General features: G+C 42.0%; 2 protein-coding genes across 3 annotated transcripts; one reads left to right on the top strand and one right to left on the bottom strand.

Moving 5' to 3' along the window:
* The first annotated feature begins 1,111 nt into the window (after positions 1–1,111).
* pou3f2a (POU class 3 homeobox 2a) lies at positions 1,112–5,044 on the top strand. The gene has a single exon (XM_005449613.4). It carries the CDS (start codon positions 1,794–1,796, stop codon positions 3,186–3,188), a length of 1,395 nt encoding a protein of 464 aa, XP_005449670.1. The 5' UTR covers positions 1,112–1,793; the 3' UTR covers positions 3,189–5,044.
* A 2,505-nt stretch (positions 5,045–7,549) lies between these two features.
* On the bottom strand, positions 7,550–18,709 carry faxca (failed axon connections homolog, metaxin like GST domain containing a). 2 transcript variants are annotated; one of them, XM_003440744.4, is made up of 6 exons: positions 17,930–18,709; positions 15,378–15,513; positions 14,993–15,189; positions 14,686–14,903; positions 13,942–14,058; positions 7,550–12,476 (listed from the first exon to the last, which is right to left on the bottom strand). In XM_003440744.4, the coding sequence occupies exons 1-6, from the start codon at positions 18,187–18,189 to the stop codon at positions 12,172–12,174; spliced, it is 1,233 nt and encodes a 410-aa protein (XP_003440792.1). In that variant the 5' UTR covers positions 18,190–18,709; the 3' UTR covers positions 7,550–12,171. The 2 variants fall into 2 exon arrangements, with proteins under 2 accessions (XP_003440792.1, XP_005449671.1); XM_005449614.3 differs by lacking the exon at positions 17,930–18,709 and adding an exon at positions 17,769–17,923.
* Between the last annotated feature and the right edge of the window lie 671 nt (positions 18,710–19,380).

Below are 19,380 nucleotides of genomic sequence, written 5' to 3'. Positions count from 1 at the left end.
TGGTTAACCTATCAGTTCTTATACGAAATTTTATTGTAGGTCACCGTGGTCTTCAATAACCTCATAAATGCTATTTTCCTTGCATGCCTTAGAGTCCCTGTGGCTTTAAATTTATTTTATATATATAAAAAAAATTACACAGATGTTCCTTAATGCCCATGATGCTGCACAGCATCCCTGTTTGAAGGTGAAACATTGATGTTTTTTGGTCCTTTGAGGCTCCTTTAACCTCCTAATAGCTGTGATGTCTTACAGTCAGTGCCCCACTTTGAGCCAATAAAATCACATCTCCTAAATACCAGTAGTTGCCAAAGTAGGTCCAGGGACCCCCGAGGGGTCTAAGAGGGTTTCAGGGGGACTCAGCAGAATGAAGAATAGTTTAATTTCAATATTATTGCATTAATTTAAAGATAGGACCAGCAGATACTGCAAAAAAATTAGTGCTTTGATGAATTTTCACTAACTTAACTGATATTGTCTTCCCAACACCTTAATGATCCTGTGCTACAATGATAAACGAGGTACTGAAAGCCTTTAGTGAAAGCTTAGTTTCCATTAAAAACACTTTCATGGAGAATTTAAAGTCTGCAAAATGACCAAAATGTACACAAAGTAGTGTTTATAATATAATATACATTAAAATCGTCATTACAGCAGAGCTTTAATCAAACATCAGTGCATCAGATTATGTTTAAAAGCTCAATCTTCATAGTTACAGGTAACATTAGCTGTCAAATAAGTGTGCAAATTTCTGGATTAGTCTAAAGTTGCATTAATTATTCAGCTAAGAGATTTTAAAGTGCAATAAAGTGGATATTTTAAGTGGTATTTATGGGACTTTTGGGTATACCAAACTAACTCATGTTGGAGAGCACTAAATTCCTGAAGGAGGAAATATTTTCTACATTTTGTTCCTCGTCCGCACATTAAAGGTCGAGGCCTGCTGTCTGAAAAGCCAAGCCTCGCGTGCCACATCTCAAAGTTTACCCAACAGGCAGGTGAAGATGGGGGTGGGTGGTGGAGGGTGGAGTGGGCTCAGAGCAGGCTGAGGGATCCATTCTTGTAGCCTCCTCTTTTTTCGGCCCCGATTTGCCCTCTCCTCTGCCCCCCGCCCCCTCCTCCCTATTATTTGTCCCGTCGGCCGAGAGCGCGGCCCCAATGAGCCCTTTGGAACGGAACGAAAAGAAGGAGCGAATTGCAGCTGTGACGTGGGCGTTGTTGTTCCATTCACTGCGTTCGCCATGGTAACGGGGCAGAACCTGGAAGCACGCAGCCCCACTCTCTGGACAGCGTCCTGGGGGCAGAGAGGCAGCTGGAAGTTTCTCGTCACGATCGCTGCTTTGTCTTCGTGGCGCAAAATAACCTCGAGATATCCAACTTCACGCGCATGGAATCAGACGTGGTCGGAATGTTTGGGCATTTGAATATTTTGCTCCCTGAAAGTTGCATTTAAAAAAAAAAGATTGAAACGGGAGTGATTACTATCCTACAATAATTAATATGTAAAGTCTTCATCTCGTGTGTAACTTTTACGCAGCGTTTTGACGCACAAATCCAACACTTGTGACCCAGTGACCCAGATCAAGGTTATAAAAGTACTTTAAAACAAAGACAGAAACGTCAGACCCTCCCTCCCCCCCTTTTTTTCTTTTAGTACAACCCAGGTTCTTCTGCCTATTCTGTGTTTACACTGCCTGATTTCTCCCTCCACTTTGTAGTACTCTAGCATCCTGCAGGACTGCCTGTATTGTTGGGCAGAGTGATTGGGGTTTCTGTACAATCTCCCGTGACCAATGAGCGGGGTGCTGTCAGGGGTAACCACATCTGTCAACCGTTCTTGGCCAATAAAGAGCGGAGCGAGGCGGACCACAGGTGCGCGCCTCTGCGTCCCCTTGGCACAGCGCCCGGGAGATGCTGGAGAGAGACGCCTAGCTGCCCCGTGGCGCAAAAGAGTTACTGTCAAAGGCAGCCTCCTTTTAACTCCAGCTATCACTCTGGCTCCGATAGTTATGGCGACCGCAACGTCCAACCACTACAGCGTCCTCAGTACCCCCAGCAGCGCGCCGCCGCCGCACTCGGAGTCCGGGAGCATGCAGCAGGCGGCAGCGTACAGGGACGCGCACACCCTGCTCCAGAACGACTATAGCACGTTACCGGGCGGTGGGCATCCGCTCAGCCACGCGCACCAGTGGATAACGGCGCTGTCTCACGGTGACAGCGGGGCACCCTGGCCGTCTAGTCCCCTCGGAGAACAGGACGTGAAACCCGTATTGCATGACAGTGACCGAGAGGAGCTGCAGAACTCCAGCAGTCTGCAGCAGCAGCAGCAGCAACAGCAGCAGCAACAGCGACACCCTCACCTAGCGCACCAGCAGGCGCATCACGACGCCAGAGCATGGCGAACCAGCACAGCCACAACGCACATCTCCGGTATGGCGACATCTGAGGGCCAGAGCCTGGTGTACTCTCAGTCCGGCTTCGGTCTGATGCCGGGGGGAGAGCAAGGGGGGATGCACCACCACCCTCTGCGCGAAGAGGACCACCACAGCCACAGTCCGCACCTCAGTGAACACGGAGGCGGCCCCGGGGCCCACCAGCAGTCTCTCACACACCATCACCAGCACGGGGGCCATCAGGATCAGTCTGACGAGGACACGCCGACCTCTGACGAGTTGGAGCAGTTTGCCAAGCAGTTCAAACAGCGGCGAATCAAGCTTGGCTTCACCCAGGCGGACGTGGGACTGGCTCTCGGGACGCTGTACGGGAACGTTTTTTCTCAGACGACCATTTGCAGGTTCGAGGCGCTTCAGCTCAGCTTCAAAAACATGTGCAAACTAAAACCGTTGTTGAACAAGTGGCTGGAGGAGGCGGACTCCACCTCGGGGAGCCCCACCAGCCTGGATAAAATCGCGGCACAGGGACGGAAAAGGAAAAAGAGAACCTCCATTGAGGTGGGCGTCAAAGGGGCTCTGGAGAGCCATTTTCTCAAATGTCCAAAACCGGGAGCAGCGGAGATCAACTCCCTAGCGGACAGCCTGCAGCTGGAGAAGGAGGTGGTGAGGGTTTGGTTTTGTAACCGGCGGCAAAAGGAGAAGAGGATGACGCCCGCTGGGGGACAGATACCTGGAGGAGAGGACATGTACGGGGACACCCCTCCTCGCCACGGAGGACAAACTCCCGTGCAGTGACCTCAGTTCTCAATCCCGAGTAAAAACACGGACCCCTTAAAGGAGGTATAACGCCTCCTTATTTCTTTTATTCTCTGTGCTGGACCGCTCGGAACTGGACCTCAGCCAGTTTAGATGTTGGACCCACGGACAGACACAGTGGGGACACGCAGTGGCACGCGAGCGCTAAAAATACTCATAGCAGAGCCGTATGGAGAGGTTTCATGCCGCAGAACTGCCAAACGTATCGGGGGTGGTGTGTGCTAACCAGAAAAAAAAAGAATAAGAAAAAAACAGCGACATTTTCTTTATGCCAGACCCAGGCGCCAGTGTGCCATCATCAAATATGTTATTTAAAAAAAAGAAGAAGAAGAGATAAAAAAAAAAAAAAAAAAAGGCAGAGTGTGACACGGACGAGACGTGTCCGCGGGGAGAAAAAACATAAAAACTCGCTTCGGGCATGATGATTTAGTCGCAGTGAGTGTGGGTAAATAAACGCCATCTTTCCATCATAACAAAAGCAACAGGGGTTCTTCGCGGCTTGTGGCAAGAGAGGGCTGAAATGGCAGACACCTGCTGTACAATGTTTAAAAATTAAAGCCAATACCAGCCAGATAGATTTGTCATTATTATTATTATTATTATTATTATTATTGTAAAATTGTAGGTATTCGTCTAAATTTATTGTGACGACCTGAACTTATTCACAATAAAATTACAGTATTGGTTTAATATAATAAAATGTGAACGTATTTACATTTTTACATTCCTAATTTAGCAGCAAATAATAATAATAAAATAAACAAATAATAATAATAATAATAATAATAATAATACAATTGAGACTGAGTATTGGTGGACTTCAAGGCTTTTCCTTTTGTGCAGACATTTCTGTGCGCCTGTTTACAGTGTGTTTTTGCTGTTTGTTATTTCTGTACTTTTCCAAAATGCTGTGACGAGAAAGACCGAGACTGTCCGGCTGGAACACTGAACAATCCAGCTCATTTTGCCTTCTTTTCCTGAGAAGAAAAAAAACCCTGAATATATCCTGGTACCAGCTCTGGCCACAGTGGCTATACTTCTACTACTACTACTGTATGACTCATTCATTCACGGAGAAGGCGATCTGTGGGATGTATCTTAATTCGTTTTTGTATTGCTTCGTTTGTTCGTTTGGTTGTTTGTATGTTCAGTTTCTTTTCTGTCAGTCTGTGCCAAAGCACAAACACAGACACGTGTTCTTGTGCCACTGAAATCCTGTGATTGATAACCTGATCTGATAGCAGGAGTGTATGTGGGAGGAAAAACCCACTAAAAGGTTCTTTTACCAAATTATGAAGAATAATTATATATATATTTAACAGAAAAAAAAGAAAGAAAGAAAGCGGAAACTCAAATAAAGCTGAGGAATACTGATGACTGGAGAGGAATATTTTTAATAGACCAAAGCCTGTTAATGTAAGACAGTGTACAAAAAAAACCCTGAATGTATAAGTCTTACCTAACAACATCAAAGTAGGTCTATAACCTCTCTTTTCATCGCCAATCATAAAAAAATAACCATAGCAATATTTTTATGTAACGTTCTGCAATACGCACATGGCATTTTTTATTTATGGGTAGGTATTACATAATAATTCGCCCTCGATTAAAATAAGGCCCCATATTTCTGAATTAAAAAAAAAAAATACTGTAATCACACACCGTTTAATCTTCAGCTGAATTTGAGTTTCTGATGTGTGGAGGGGAAAAAAGAGGCAAACCAAAACAAAATAGCAGTGACCTGAAATCTGTGATCAAACGAAGAGGAAAAAGAAATCAACGATTGCACAATTTCTAAATGCTTTTTGTCATTAAAGCGTATTTGTTTTCTAAAACTCTGCAGTCCTGCACGTTCATTGCGCTTCAGGGTGGAAGAAAGAAGAGGGGAAAAAGTCGCATTTAACTGTATTTTTTATTGTGTGGGGACTCGCATTAAAATTGGGGATTTTATCAGTTCGTCTCGGTTGTTTAAAATGCTTCACCTGCTTCGTTGAAGTGTTTGCTACTGCTGATGTGCTCTGATACTGCTGTGTGATGGATGTCACAGAAGATGCTCAGCAAGTGACTTCAAATTATTATTATCAGGATAAATGCGAAAAGTGATCGACAAGCACGGCGAGATAAATTTCAGACCGTCGAAGCAAAATTTAAAAAAATGTTATTAGGCAATAAATAAATAAATAAAAATCAGGCCTGTCTGTAAAGGATGTGAAATGCAGGTATATAGGCCTCACTGCAGGTGAGGGACAGAAGCTGATGTAACAATAGTGTTATTATGTATAATTGGGCCTGCTGCCATCAGCATGCACACTAAAAATAACCATAAACCTGTCCTATTTATCATTTCCATGTACGATGAATGCGCAAATAGTTTAAATGGGAAAGGTGTGCAAATAAATTAACACTGAAATGTTGTGCAAAAAAAAGAAAAAGAAAATATCGACAGGGTTTTTCAAATAGAGATGAAAAGGTTGTGACTTCAGTCTAAATTACAAAAAAAAATTGAAGCTTAAACTGTTGTTTCAGGACCTGTGCGAGGCTTCACCAGCTGGAAATGCATTTAACAGTACATCTCTGCACTGGGTTTGTTCACCTCGTGTCTGTACTGTATGTTTTATTACACCCTGGCCTGATCCGTGGCCAAATCGGTGTCCTGACGCCACCTAGTGGTTTAAAGGAAGCCTCAAGAGCCTTAAGTTGAATGTAAGGTGGTCGATTTTTGAACGGTGAATGTTGATGTTCAAAATTATTATTTTTACTGGCCAGTGTGTCCATTATTCCACAGTCATCGATTCTCTTGAATAATCATTAGGCAATTAATTATGTGATGAGGTTACAGAACAAGAGAAGACAACAGACACACAAGCTTAAAAATGGCCTTACATTTAAAAAAGTACGTATAAAGTGAAGAACACATACAGAATTTGAGTTTCACTCATTTATGAGCGAAATTATTATCATTATTATTATTGTTATTATAATTCCTTCTATTCTATAAAGATCCACAAATTTCCTCTAATTTTTAGATCCAGTTATTATGCTATTTTAGCAGATTCCTGTATTTCTCCACCACAATCTTGATCAAATGTATTTTTTTAAAGGTTTATTGTAGTATTAATTAAATGGGAGATGGAGGCAAAGTTTTAATTACATGTGCTGAATTTCTAGGTGAATGGTGGTTAAAAAAAAACAACAACATTCGGACACTTTGCTGAATGTGGAACTATGATCTCTATATTTAAACAAACTCACAATGATTTTTGTAATTTCAGATATTCAATAATAGGTCAAGTTAAAGTAAATGAAAAAATATGTAGATATATAATTTGCTATCAACCATAAAATAACAAGGAATCTGTCTAACTGTGCGACTGTATTTTATTTTACAATTATTTGATATACTGAGGCTTTTATTTTGACACCACTTGAAACTGGTGTGTGCAGTTGAGGGGCAACAAAAGAGAGTGCCTGAAAGAGAAAGAAAGAGATAAGCGTGAATATTTGTGGCGTGTGTGTGTGTGTGTGTGTGTGTGTGTGTGTGTGTTTGTGTGTAAACCTGGTTTGAACCCAGCTCTCTGGAGGACCCCGTTGCCTGGATTCCGTCCTATCTGCAAGCGACCATCTGCCCTCCTCCCAGCCCTCACGCTCCTACAGGCATCCTCTGCATTTTTCATATTTTTACACACACACACACACACACACACATACACACACACACACACACACACACACACACACAGACACGCTTAGTTCTCACTGCACACATTGTCTCACCTCACATATCATGCATTCAGCCACGTGTTAGACACACACACACAGCTGCTCCCTCTGACACTGTGTGCCATCTTTGACTCACCAGAGATGATTTATACTCTGGTGTCATTGTCAGCCCTGAATTGTCTCCCCTATCTTGTGTGGAAGCGATCTCCCAGGGATTTTGCACAATGGTCTCAGAAACGCAACCAGCCAAAGCTATCAAATATCATTCATCTGTTCACGAGCTGTTTGTCTCTTCCCCTTTTCAAGCCCGCTTCGCACCCAAACCCACGCTCCGTCTCTACATTGGTGCTCCCGCAACTTGCCTTTTCTCTTTCTATACCCTGCTTTTTCCTCTCTGTTTCCCTTAGAGCTCAAAGAAAAGGGCAGAGAGCTAATCCTTCAGCATTGTTGGGTGGGCTTAGTATTGTCGTATGGCAGCAAGCACAGAGGGAGAGGGATTATGAGATAGATATGCCAGAGTATACCCAGTTCAACATGTTGATACTGAACAGTTCATGCAGAAATATTCTCATTTTTCATGCATGCAGCAATCCACACAATGACGGAAACAAAACCAGAGGAAAATTTGACAGTTATATTTAATGAAATATTAGAAGTAATCCATTGTCATACAGCATTTTATCTCTGATTATGATACATTCATAAGAATCTCTTTTTTTAAAACTCTTGCAGAGCATGTTCTTTTAGGTCATATTCATCTCTCTCGCTTTCTCTGTCTTTCTATATATATATATATGTATTTATAAATTATATATTTAGTTTGGCTTTTTTCTGGCTCACTTATTTACAGTCCAACAAGATATCACAAGTGTTTTTCCACACGCACAACATCAAGATAACAGCGCAATGTGGCTTCTACAAGTCTACAAGCAGGAATCGGGGTAGAATGGGAACAATGACGCACAGGGCGGGGCTTAAACCCCGACTTCTGACCTCGAAATGCAGAGGAACACTGAGACAGACAGAGTTGGCAACAGACTCTTATCAGGAGGACTTTTGCAATTTGTACTGCCAGAGGTGAAGTCGCACGAGAGAGAGGAGACACTGATGATCTGCCGATCAGCAGGATGACTCACCTCACCCTGCTTACAGAAGATCGAGTGTCAGTTTGGTATCTCGGCTTCAAGTGAACATAAATCACTGCAGGGTGAAGCTAAGTTATTGTGTTTTGTAAAGGCAAAGTTTGCAGCAAATGTCAGACATGCAGCAAACCGCATGTATGAACGGGAACATTTTCCAGGTTGTGGATATACACGCAACCACTGCTGTGACTTGCATGGACGTGTAGCTTTTATACGAGTTATATGTCAGCAGAAGCCTGAAGGAAATCTAAAGTAGCGCACTAATACACCAATGCATACATTAGTCTGACAGTGATTTTCAGACATAGAAACAAAACACGTGTAAACATAACTAAAGTGCAAAATGTTCAAAATTAGAATTGCTTATCAAATTCAAGCACATCAGCCATCTTAATAAATTAATAGAAACAGCATAAATTACATATAATATATAAATAAATGTAACATACAAAAACAGAAGTCATACACTGGCACTGGTATGAAGTAAACTGTTTAGCTTCAGCTCCCATAAGGCTGAATCTGACTACTGACGTTAAAAGGCAATAGCATGCAGGCGAGGGATTTTAAGACACCAAACCAAACTTTTCAGTTCATTAGCTTCTTAGTTTCAGTCTGTTACTCCACTGAAATTCAGCTGCTGAACACACACACTTACACACACACCCATAAAGGCTTCAGTGTCTGCTGTGTCCCCACAAAAGGCTTACATCAGACTCAGAGTTTGGACCAACAACTAATGGTATTGTTTTATCGAGCAGAATTGAACAGAGAGGCATCATCACATTCAAACTCATGGTTTTAAAATGACATCAGAATCGTAATAGTGCCTTAAGGATCAAAAAATAAATAAAAAGCCCTCTCATCCTTTGGACTCTTTCCCCATCAGTTCCCTTCGTTATGTAGGATTGTTGCTTCTTCTTTCGAATTAGAGGTAAGTTAATGCTACATCTGTTTTAAATTTTAGTCTTACCTACATGCAGCATCCCCACAAACGGAGCCACGCTTGCACATTTTGGAGGCAAATCTCAGAATTTTAAAGACTCAAACATACAAAAGCAGTTTATTATACCATAAAAGACATTTTTAATGTTATCCTATAGATGTGGTTATTAGAACTGAGAGCAGCAGGAGTTGTGAGCATATTTGAAAAAATTGCTTCCAGTGCTCTCTGGTGGACAAATGACTAACTGGAGATGCAGTTTTTAAAATTACGCCAAATATATTTTAGTGTAACTTGCTGGCTGACATCATGTATACGCCTATTAAAGGCCTCACATCAGGGTTTAAATTACAGTTTTTCGAACTGTAATTACTAACCACATCCACAGTTTGTTTACTGTGAGATCTGTAATTTCCCCTAAAGTTCCCTAACAGAACTTTTAGTTTCAGCAAGTCTGTAACTCCGTTATGGACAGAATGTAGGGTAGGACAGGTCGAATAAAATGTCTGGGACTGACTGTGATTGCTGAGTTCACCTAACTAGCTCAGGTACAGTCTTGTGAAAAAGAAAGAACACCCACACTAAGTTTTACAGTTTTGTGCATCAGGACATCTGGTCCTTACCAGATCATTAAATGAGGTAACTACAACCTGATATGAAAAATAACACATGCATTATTACACCACGTCATTATTTACTTAACTAAAACTAAGCCAAAAATACAGATGCAGTGTGTGTACACCCTCACTGCTTTCACAGAAGTAGCAACCGGATGCTGTTAATCAAATGCAATTCATTAACTGATCATTAGGAAGTGTGAGCACTTCTCTGAAAGGAAAAGGTTTTACAGCTTGCTGGTCTGCAGCGTTCAGGTGTGTGTTAACACACTGCCAAGGAGCAAAGACTTCTGCAAATTCATAGAGAAGGGTTATAATGCTATTTCCAAACAATTTGAAGTCTGTCATTCAACAGTGAGAAAGATTCATCTCAAGGGGAAAACATTTGTCAGTCTTCCCAGAGTGGACATCCTGGCAAATTCACCCCAAAGTCTGGCTGTGCCGTGTTTACAGAAACTAAAAAAAACAAAGAGCTAAATCTGAGACTCTACAGGCCTCAGTTAGCATGTCAAACATTACACTTCTTGGCAGGACAGTTAGAAAAAGACTGAACTTTCTCCTGGTAACTCATTTGCCCTTTCCTTTTAAAATATGACATGAACCTGACAGTATGGCTAACGTTTGCAAAGTTGCATATAAACATATCACAAGACATCTGGAACAATGCCGTTTGGACAGATTGGCCATAACGCACAGCACCACGTTTGGAGAAAACCAAACAAAGCAAATTAACACAAATATGTCACACCAACTGTCCAGTACAGGAGTGGAGGTGTGATGATGTTGGTCTGTGTTGCAGCCACATGAAAAGAATTTCCACAACAATGTGAGAGACTGATTTAGTCACGGAGAAAACAATTACTTCAGTTTCTGATGCTTAAAGATGGCTACTGAACCATGGGGTATACTTGGTTATTCACATCCTGCTTCTGCACTTCATCTTATTTTTTTAATAACGACACAGTGTAATACATCATGTGTTGGTATTCACCTGAGGCTGTATATACATTATTTTAGAACCTGGTAAGACCACGTGACTTTTTAATATGTCCTGATGTGTATTCTGACCTCAGAGTTGAAAGAGGGTGCGCTTTCTTTATACCAGGACTGTAAGTACAGTCAACAAACTTCTAGAGCTAAATATTTTTTAAATGATGTGAAACTAACATACACAGGAACATAAACAGTATTTCGCCCTTGCTTCCACGCATACAAAATGTTGTCGGTACGTGCGCTTGATGAACGACAAGCGCACATAGAGCCTGCACCTTACCATCATACCCCTCATATATCACAGCGTGGCATAAAGTGAACCTGTGTCTGTGTGTCTTATTGCTTTACGTAACATTTTCTGGTAGAAATGCTGAAAGAAAACAAGTGCTTTTTTTTCCATAATCCATTGGATACATGCTCGCACGGCTGATTTGGCCAGAGGCACCGACAAACAAGCTACATCATTCCATCACACTAGGCTTACTAAGAAATGTAGCTAAAGATTATCAATGTGGGGTGCTAAGAGAGACTTATGGGCCTGAATCAGCCATGCACTTTGATTCAGACTGTCTACTATCTATCGCTCTATATCTACACAATTGTTTGGCGTGCGCTCAATGCTTGAATGCATGTAAAATGTCCTAAATACAGCAGCGTACATTAAGATTTGGGGGATTTTTTTGGAGGCAAAATAATTGCCTCAGTTAGACAAAATGTTCATGGAAGATGGGAGTTTACTACCTATTATGTTTTATGATTTTTCTTTTCTCAACTGTTTAAATACTGTAATATCCCTGTAATCGGATACATACAGTACAAGAATTCACAGGGTTCCTCTAGCTGATCCTAGACCAGCAGGGCAGGAATTCATAGGAGAAACACCTAGAATATTTACACCATATGACAGACAACATAATACTATAGTTCCAGCCTATCTATATTATTTATACTCATATATAATACAGTTTTTATCTATTAAATCTGAGAATGAAGTCAGATTCGTTTATATATTTACACTGAAATGTTTTCTTTCTCATGGATTCTGTACAGTTTCTTTCATGTATTAAAGGTTCATTTGGTACACGCACACACACACATGCACTCACAAACACTCACACACACAGACACACACACAGACGCAAAACGCTGCTGGGTGGTGCGAGCTGCTACGAGGGACAACGGTGGGCACGCAACAGACAACAGGTAGAAGGTTGTGGTTGCAGTTGATGTGGAGGAGTTTCTCGGCAACTGCGTCATTTACTCCTGATTTGAATGCCTTCTATTCTCACTTTTAAACCTAAATTTCTTTTTTTTCTCTTCACTTCTTTTCCAGTTTAATCTCTGTTGTATCTTTTTTTCCTTGTTCTGCAATCTTTCCTCCACTACAGTTGGCACTTTACCCTTCTACACCCTCAACGTCCCGGCTGGCGAACGCTGAATACACCCCCCTCTTGTTTTCTGTTCTAAGAGGTAGAACATAGGTGGGATGCAGCTCCCTCCTGTGGCGTGCCTATATGTAGTGTGTACTATAAGTGTGTGTGTGTGTTTCGTCAGCACTTGGGCTGGTCTATTTCAGAGCACTCTGTGTCCATGTCAGAGTCGTACAGCGAGTGGCCCGTGGGGTCACTCTGAGACGATGGCGGGGCTTGTGGCGTGTGAGTGTGTAAAGTGTGTGTGCGCGTATCATCCTGGAAAGTGTCCGTGCAGGAGTAGAGGCCGAGGTCGGGGAGTTTCGAGGGCGAGTCGCTGCCCTCTGTGGTGTCGTTGTAGCGGAAGTCCTCCAGGTCGACGAACCACTCGGGCCAGAATCGCCGGCGGATGCGCTCGCAGTACATGGCGAGGTTGATCAGCTCACCTGGGTGGAACAAACATCTCAGTAGGTACAACACTCAGAAGGTATCTCACTGAGACACCAGCGATATAAGTGAGTATAGGATTAGATCTCACAGTCCATAAAACAGCAAATAGCAACGCCAGCTGATGGCTCAGGAAACACTTTACTGGGGATTTCTGTCCAACTGCTTTAGCCTGCCTACAAGCTGCTTTGCAACCCACCTAAACACCAGTTGTTCATTTTAATCCCACCTTGGGCTGTTGTGTATACATCATAAAAAGCACTGCCAAATGGAAACAATACCTTCTTTTGACAAAAGTGGTCCTAACAGAAATATTATTTTCCAGTAATGATTACCTACGTTTAAAAAAAAAAGTAGAAAACACATTTTTATGTATAAATAGTGATAAAATGATAATTCATCTCTTTTCCATTGGTCATTTTAGGCACTGATGAGCTTTAAAGGTTAGCAGAAAAGGTAAAAAACAGTGTCTTAGTCAAAGATCAGAGAATTTCTTCTTATTAATTTTATTCTTATTCTCTTAGATTAAAAAAAAATAACTTGATTTACAGTTTAGTGAATTTCATTTTCATTTTGATGTTGCTCATCTTGCATCAGTTGATTATGATTTTCCCTAAAGGACACTGGATTGTTTTCCTCTCATACAACAGAGTGTTCAAATGTATGAATTCTGTGTTAAATGTGTGATTACAACATTCAAAAGTTCACATTTCTGTAACTCAGAGCCATTACAGATTCAGAGGGAAAAAAATGTTTTAATTCTTAATATAGGATGTATATTAATACAATCAATATATACACTTACAATGCCAATTCCAAAAAAGATGGGACACTGTTTAAAACAGAATACAAAGCTCTTTAGATCTCATAAACCCATATTTTATTCACAATCCAACATATGGAGACAATTTATAATATTTGATTATTTTGAATTTGATGGAATCAACACATCTAAAAAAAAAAAGGAAAGTGAAGGGAACAAAATGCAGGAAAAGTGAATGGTACTAAAAATAAACAGCTGGAGGAGCATTTTGCATCTAATTTGGTTAACTAGCATCAGGTTAGTAACTCAGACGTTTCTCAGCAGAGCTTCAAAAACTGTGTCTACAAGTTGTAGAAAAATTTCAGAATAAGGTTCCTCAATGTAAAATTTAGAACACTTTGAATATCATGTCAACTTCTGTTGTTAAATAAAGAGAGGATGCTACACTGTGGTAAAAAAAAATTACCTTAGTTTTTCTTAAAATTTAACATTTTCTCTGTTAAAACATTAGATATGTTTCCTGTGTTCTATTATGAATCAAATCTGGATTTGAGAGATTTGCAAATCATTGCATTCTGCTTTGCTTTACACTTTATACACCACCCTGACTTTTTTTGAATTGGATTTGTGAATACTATACATACATCACTGAAGTGCAAGTTTGTTTGAAATTAGGTAGACCGCCTTTCTGGTGAATTCACCTTTGATTAGCTGCTCTGGCCGCGATCCCGGTAGCGTCCACATAGCAGGGGCCAGGTGACCAAACACTGCGGCGTCTACTGTTGAAAGCTTAGAGCCCATAATGTACTTCTTATCACCTTAGACAGCAGACAGAAAAAAACAAGTCAAACAGTGAAGCTTTAAATTCAATTTTCTTCTGTTTTATAATAAATAAACACATACTGGTAACAGATTAACTGACACCTTTAGTGAAAAAAATTTAACCTGAGAAGCCACCTGTCATGGCCAAACAACTGCAAATCGTCTACCATGAACTGCCAGGTTTAACAGTGATTGCAATGCTAAGTTTCTACCACAGGAGGTCAGTGTTGAGCAATCCCTTCAGTTTTTTTCCATCCACTGCTGCTAACAAACATGATGTCTCTGGTTATAGGTCTCAAGGCGCATATTGAAAAGCCACTGATCTGCCCCTGGGGTAAACTATGCAAGCAAAATGGTGACACACACTGAGATCGAGCTTCACAATACAAAGAGATTTGTAGATTTACAAAACAAAGCCAAAAAAAAGAAAAAAAAGGGGGAAAAAGTGTTTTCCCACTGAAGACTCTAATGTGACCACATCTAAATCTGGTCGATTTGCTGGATTACAAGTTTTGATTCCATTTGTCTTCTGGAAAAACATACTTCCAAACTTAATGCATACTTAAATAGATTCAGTTGCCCATAGGCTGACTCATACTGTTTTATATTGAAAAAAAACTCACCAAGCAGGGCGGCCAGGGTGCGCATGTCCTTCTCCATTAAGGCGTACACCTCCGCGGTAGAGAACCGTCCAATCCCGTGACCGTACATCTCCCTCTTAACAATCCCACCTGTCAGGTGACTCAGGATCCACTTGAGTAGGTCACTAAGTGGACCGCTCACCGACAGCATCTTCTGGGTCTCCTCCAGGTTGTCCACCCACTGACAGTAAGCTATGGTCCTGTGAGATGCATTTATTTATATATACAGAGACACAGATGCACTCCTTTAATACAAAAACAATCAGCTTGAATCTCAGCGGTCCCTCACCAGTAGAAGTGCTCCTCCACCATTTTGGTGATGGCGCGTGATAAGGCCTTCTCCTGGGGTGTCAGGCTCTTGTTGAGGCTCACGCCCAGCTTCTCCTCCAAGAAGTCGATGATGAATTCTGTGCCACACACTTGCTCCTGGTTGTACTCGATCCACGGCATCTTTCCCTGCGGCGAAAGCTTCCCATCAAAGTAGTTCTAGAGGAGGGTTGAGGAAAGGGGGTTGGGAGGATGATGAGGAAATTCTCAAAGTGGTTGGTAAATGCTGCAAAAGAAACTGAGTGACCTTTGCAGGAGAGATTTTTTTAATAAATTCATTTTATTATATAAACAGACAAAATATTGTTTTTCTTTTTTCTTTTGCAGCCACATAAACACAGTCATACCTGGTAGGGCAGGTCAACCATACGGAGGTAGGTCTCCAGCTTAAGGCAGAAAGGCGACAGGGATGGGGCGCCAGTTTTGGGCCTGGAGAACTGGTGGAGTATGATGGCATCTTTAGAGTCCAGCTCTTCCTCCTTTCTGTACGAGGCAAAAAGGGAAAGAGCTGCATGTCACACACACTCCAAGGGTTGTGAAAAAACAACAACTAAACACTAAAATGTAGAGTGTGAGGGTTGGGTGTGAGTCAACTGCATACATGGACATAGAACTCGTCTTCTATATTTCTACATAAACAGTTAGTCCTTTTCAGTTTTCAGCATTTTTCGTATGGATTGTGTTCTTCATCAGAAGTCTAGCCTTTTCTCTTGATGCTACATTTTAAATATGATGGATTAAGACCAATCTATGAGCCTCGACTACATCCCTGCTTTTCTCTTTGATGAGAAGACTGATACCATCCTCATATCCGGCTGTTAGTAGTCTACTTCATATTATAGCTGAAAACAGGGAAGCAATTAGCCTGTTCCCCCCTTTTAGGGAACAAAAAGGAAGTCGGCATGACACAAATCTTTAGATCTGAGTACATACACTTGATATAACATTAGACCATGCTTAAATTTAAGTTAGGATGAGGGTTAGCCAAGTATTTTGTATCAACTATATACAGAGTGTAGTTTTTTTCTACTATTGGATGTTATTAGCCCCTCTGATGTCAGTGAGAGAGGGCATCTAAATAGTCAGTTTTGGCACAGGCACAGGGGTTTACAAGAGGCAGCCAATGAGAAGAAATCTGGCTTGGAGGGCGGCCTTAAGATAAGATAACTTTATTAGTCCCATACAGTGGATGAACTAAGTCTGACCCAAAGCCCATTACAAGACAAAGAAGAATTATACTGCAACTGATAGCCATCATAGTTGCTCATAAAGTACTTATTTTGGTGGTTATTGTTAGAGTAATAGGGTTGGTATATGTATTTAGCCAGTTTCGGGGATCATACAAAGATAGCTTTAAAGTAGTTTAGCAGATTTGATGGTTAAAGTAAGTCTCTGAAGCAGTATTAGTTTGGACAGCACATTTTTATTTAGTTTTAGTCATATATTTTCTAATCTTTCAGTTTCAGTCTAGTTTTAGTTGACCAAATATCTAAAGATTATAGCAGACTAAATCTGAAGCTGTAAAAAATTGTTGTGTTTTTACTGTTGAGAGTTTTTCCACACAGTTGACAAAGCATCCTGTTTTCCTTGACTCTCTCCAGAATATTCTGATCTGGTTTTTATTATTTGAGGAAACTGTCTGTACATTTCCTCACAATTTTTGTCCTTCTGCTTTAGTTTTTATTAAGTTACTCTCTTGCTTTCATCAGCAAAAAAAAAAAAGGTCGTAAGCACGTGCATCACGTGGGCTGTCTGCAAGAAAACTGCAACATTATAATAACGAATCACCGACCGGGTAATGTCAAAACTGCCACAACCACAGCCAGACGAAAAGCAGCACATTCACGCGGAGAGGATGCAGAATTAGAACAAGGAGCTGTCCGCCGTGTAAAGTGCTGAAACGACAAACAAGCAGGAGGCTGAGTGCAGAGGAGCTGTCTATTTTCGGTGCGGTGCTTAAATAGCCGCTGACTCCAGAATAGAAAAGGATAACCTACAGCACGCATGACTGCTGACAGGACGGTGTAGAGAAAGGGAGGCAGGGGGGGAAACTGCAACATATCCGCTCACACAGATACAAAAAACAAACAAAAAAACCGCAGAGGAAGCTTCCGTTTCCTCTTAAAAGCACATCGTCCGGTGCCATTTGCAGTAACACTAAGTGCCCTTTAAACTGTGACATAGCACAGACCCTGGCCTGGACTGCGGGTAAATTGAAGAAATAAACTCGCTCAGTCAAAGCTTTCACCCTGAAAATGAATAATCAAGCACACAGCGCTTCCTTCTACTTTAAAGGTGCCATGTGCCCTCCCGCAACCTTCGTGATTCAAGGTGTTTACATCAGAGGTTATAAAAGACTTCCACACATCACTGCAGCGTTTAGACTGGACCCAAACACCAGCGGGAGTGTTAACCTCCATCACCTCCATCGTCCTTCTAGCAGAGACTAATGAAAGCGACCTACTGCCTCTAATGTCCTTTCATTTGGCAGCAGAGCTATGTGAAGGCCGTGGTAGCACACGGACATACAATAACACTAAACTATTATCATGTCATTAATCCGCAGAAATAAGCCAGTGAAGACGGAAATCTCCCCTAATATGTGTGTGTTTATAAGGAGGAAGCTCAAGGGGTGGAGGTTCCGTTACATCACAACACCCCCACCCCCACTCACGACTCCTTCTCCTCCGTCTCCACTCTCACCCAACCCAATCAGACGAGATTAAGTAATATCAGACCTCAGTGGAAAATACATCTTTGGAGTGAAAATATGAGCAGATCAAATCCACACGGATTGTGCTCTGGCCCGGGAGGCCTGCGTGCAGGGATCCTGAGGTCTGCCTCTCTCTGGCAGCCCCTGTGTTGTTGATGTTGTTGTTGTTGTTGTTGTTGTTGGTACCTGATGGCCAGCAGTTCGTGCAGCAGATAAGCAGCGGCAGCGAGCAGAGCCCCTCCGGTCAAATAGAGTGTTTTCCGCCACCACGAGTCCGAGCCCAAAGCTGACATGATCCCGCCGCAGTCCTGCAGTGGGTACGCGATGATGTACCCGTAAAACGAGAGCTGCTCATCGGACCCCAGCAGACCGGAGGAGAGGCTCTGGTTCGGACCGAGATCAACCACACACGACCGAGTCCAGGCGAACCCGACACGCCAGTACATGCTCTCTGTCTCCGGCCACTTTCCGCCTCACTCTGGCAGCCAAGAGCTTCATCAGCGGGGGCTTCATGGGTGCGCGCAGATGCAGGTGAGAGGCGACGGCACGAGGACCAGCCGACCGGACACAAGCATCCCGCCCGGAGCCCGTCCCCGTAGCGGGGTTGACTTTCTCTGAAGCCCGCTCGGAGATCCCAGGTTATGTCCCCCTTTTTATAATTACCGTCAAGAGTGAGTAAAACACAAAAGGGTTTCCGGTTATACCTTTCAATATAAAAGTGGATTTGCGGGTCATCTTTTTGCAAAATACTTCGAGTAATGTAAAGAGAAGTGCCGAACAAAAATAGATAAATCCAAAGCTAAATACAAACCATTATTAAACTACTACAAAAGAATTAGGCTACTTTACAGGTGGACAGCCAAATGAATGAGTGGCAACAGGACAGAATTCCCTCCCTTTTGACAATATTTTGTATCTAGCCTGATTTGGGGCCCATCCGGGTCCCATCATTAATCCATCTGGGCAAACACATTTGGGGCCACCATGGAAACTGAGGACAAAATTAGCTGGGTCCCAGGTGGGTAACCCAAGTGGGCCCCAAATATAAGACCTGCTTCTAACCATCTAGGCCCCACATATTTTTTTTGACTGGGCCTGATTTGGGGCTTATCTGGGGCTCAGCATAAACCCATCTGGGGAAACACATTTGGGGCCACCATGGAAACTGAGGACAAAATTAGCTGGACCCCAGTTGGGTTTCCCAAGTGGGCCCCAAATATTAGTCCTGCTACTCCCCGTTTAGGCCCCACATATGTGTGTTGACTGGGCTATTAAAACAGATAAAACAGATCAAATTCTTATAAATGAAGCAACAGTGCTAATAAAAATATGAGAAACAGCACAATATTTGTGGCAATAAAAGGTCAAAAATAAACTGGTGTGCCACGTAAGGGAAAGAGCAAATATGAAGATTTGTTTCAAGTTTACTGTTTAAAGCGTAGTAGCTTTAAAAGTTGAACTTCAAACAGGCCTCTGTATCTTTTGACCATGCTTAATTCTTTGGGATTACACTTATTTTAAACTTAATTCCCTGTCGGTGCGGTTGCCAACAGATGTGTCACAGACTTTACCTTATGGTTAAATACTCCTGAAGAAGCAATTAAAAATAGCTTTGCTTCCACAGTTTGTCAGTTCAT

The sequence above is a fragment of the Oreochromis niloticus genome, linkage group LG15 (genome assembly GCF_001858045.2).
Source record: "Oreochromis niloticus isolate F11D_XX linkage group LG15, O_niloticus_UMD_NMBU, whole genome shotgun sequence".
In the NCBI taxonomy this organism is placed as follows: domain Eukaryota; kingdom Metazoa; phylum Chordata; class Actinopteri; order Cichliformes; family Cichlidae; genus Oreochromis; species Oreochromis niloticus.
Note: the sequence above shows the minus strand (reverse complement) of the source record. Positions and strands in the feature narration are given on the sequence as shown.

Excerpts from the sequence above, each read along its gene's own strand:
- faxca (XM_003440744.4), bottom strand. The coding sequence starts at position 18,189 with ATGTACTGGCGTGTCGGGTTCGCCTGGACTCGGTCGTGTGTGGTTGAT. Across the intron at positions 14,904-14,992 it reads GTGGAGGAGCACTTCTACTG|GACCATAGCTTACTGTCAGT; the intron begins GTGAGGGACCGC and ends TGCATCTCACAG. Across the intron at positions 12,477-13,941 it reads GCCAGAGCAGCTAATCAAAG|GTGAGCTGATCAACCTCGCC; the intron begins GTGAATTCACCA and ends TGTTCCACCCAG.
- pou3f2a (XM_005449613.4), top strand. The coding sequence starts at position 1,794 with ATGAGCGGGGTGCTGTCAGGGGTAACCACATCTGTCAACCGTTCTTGG.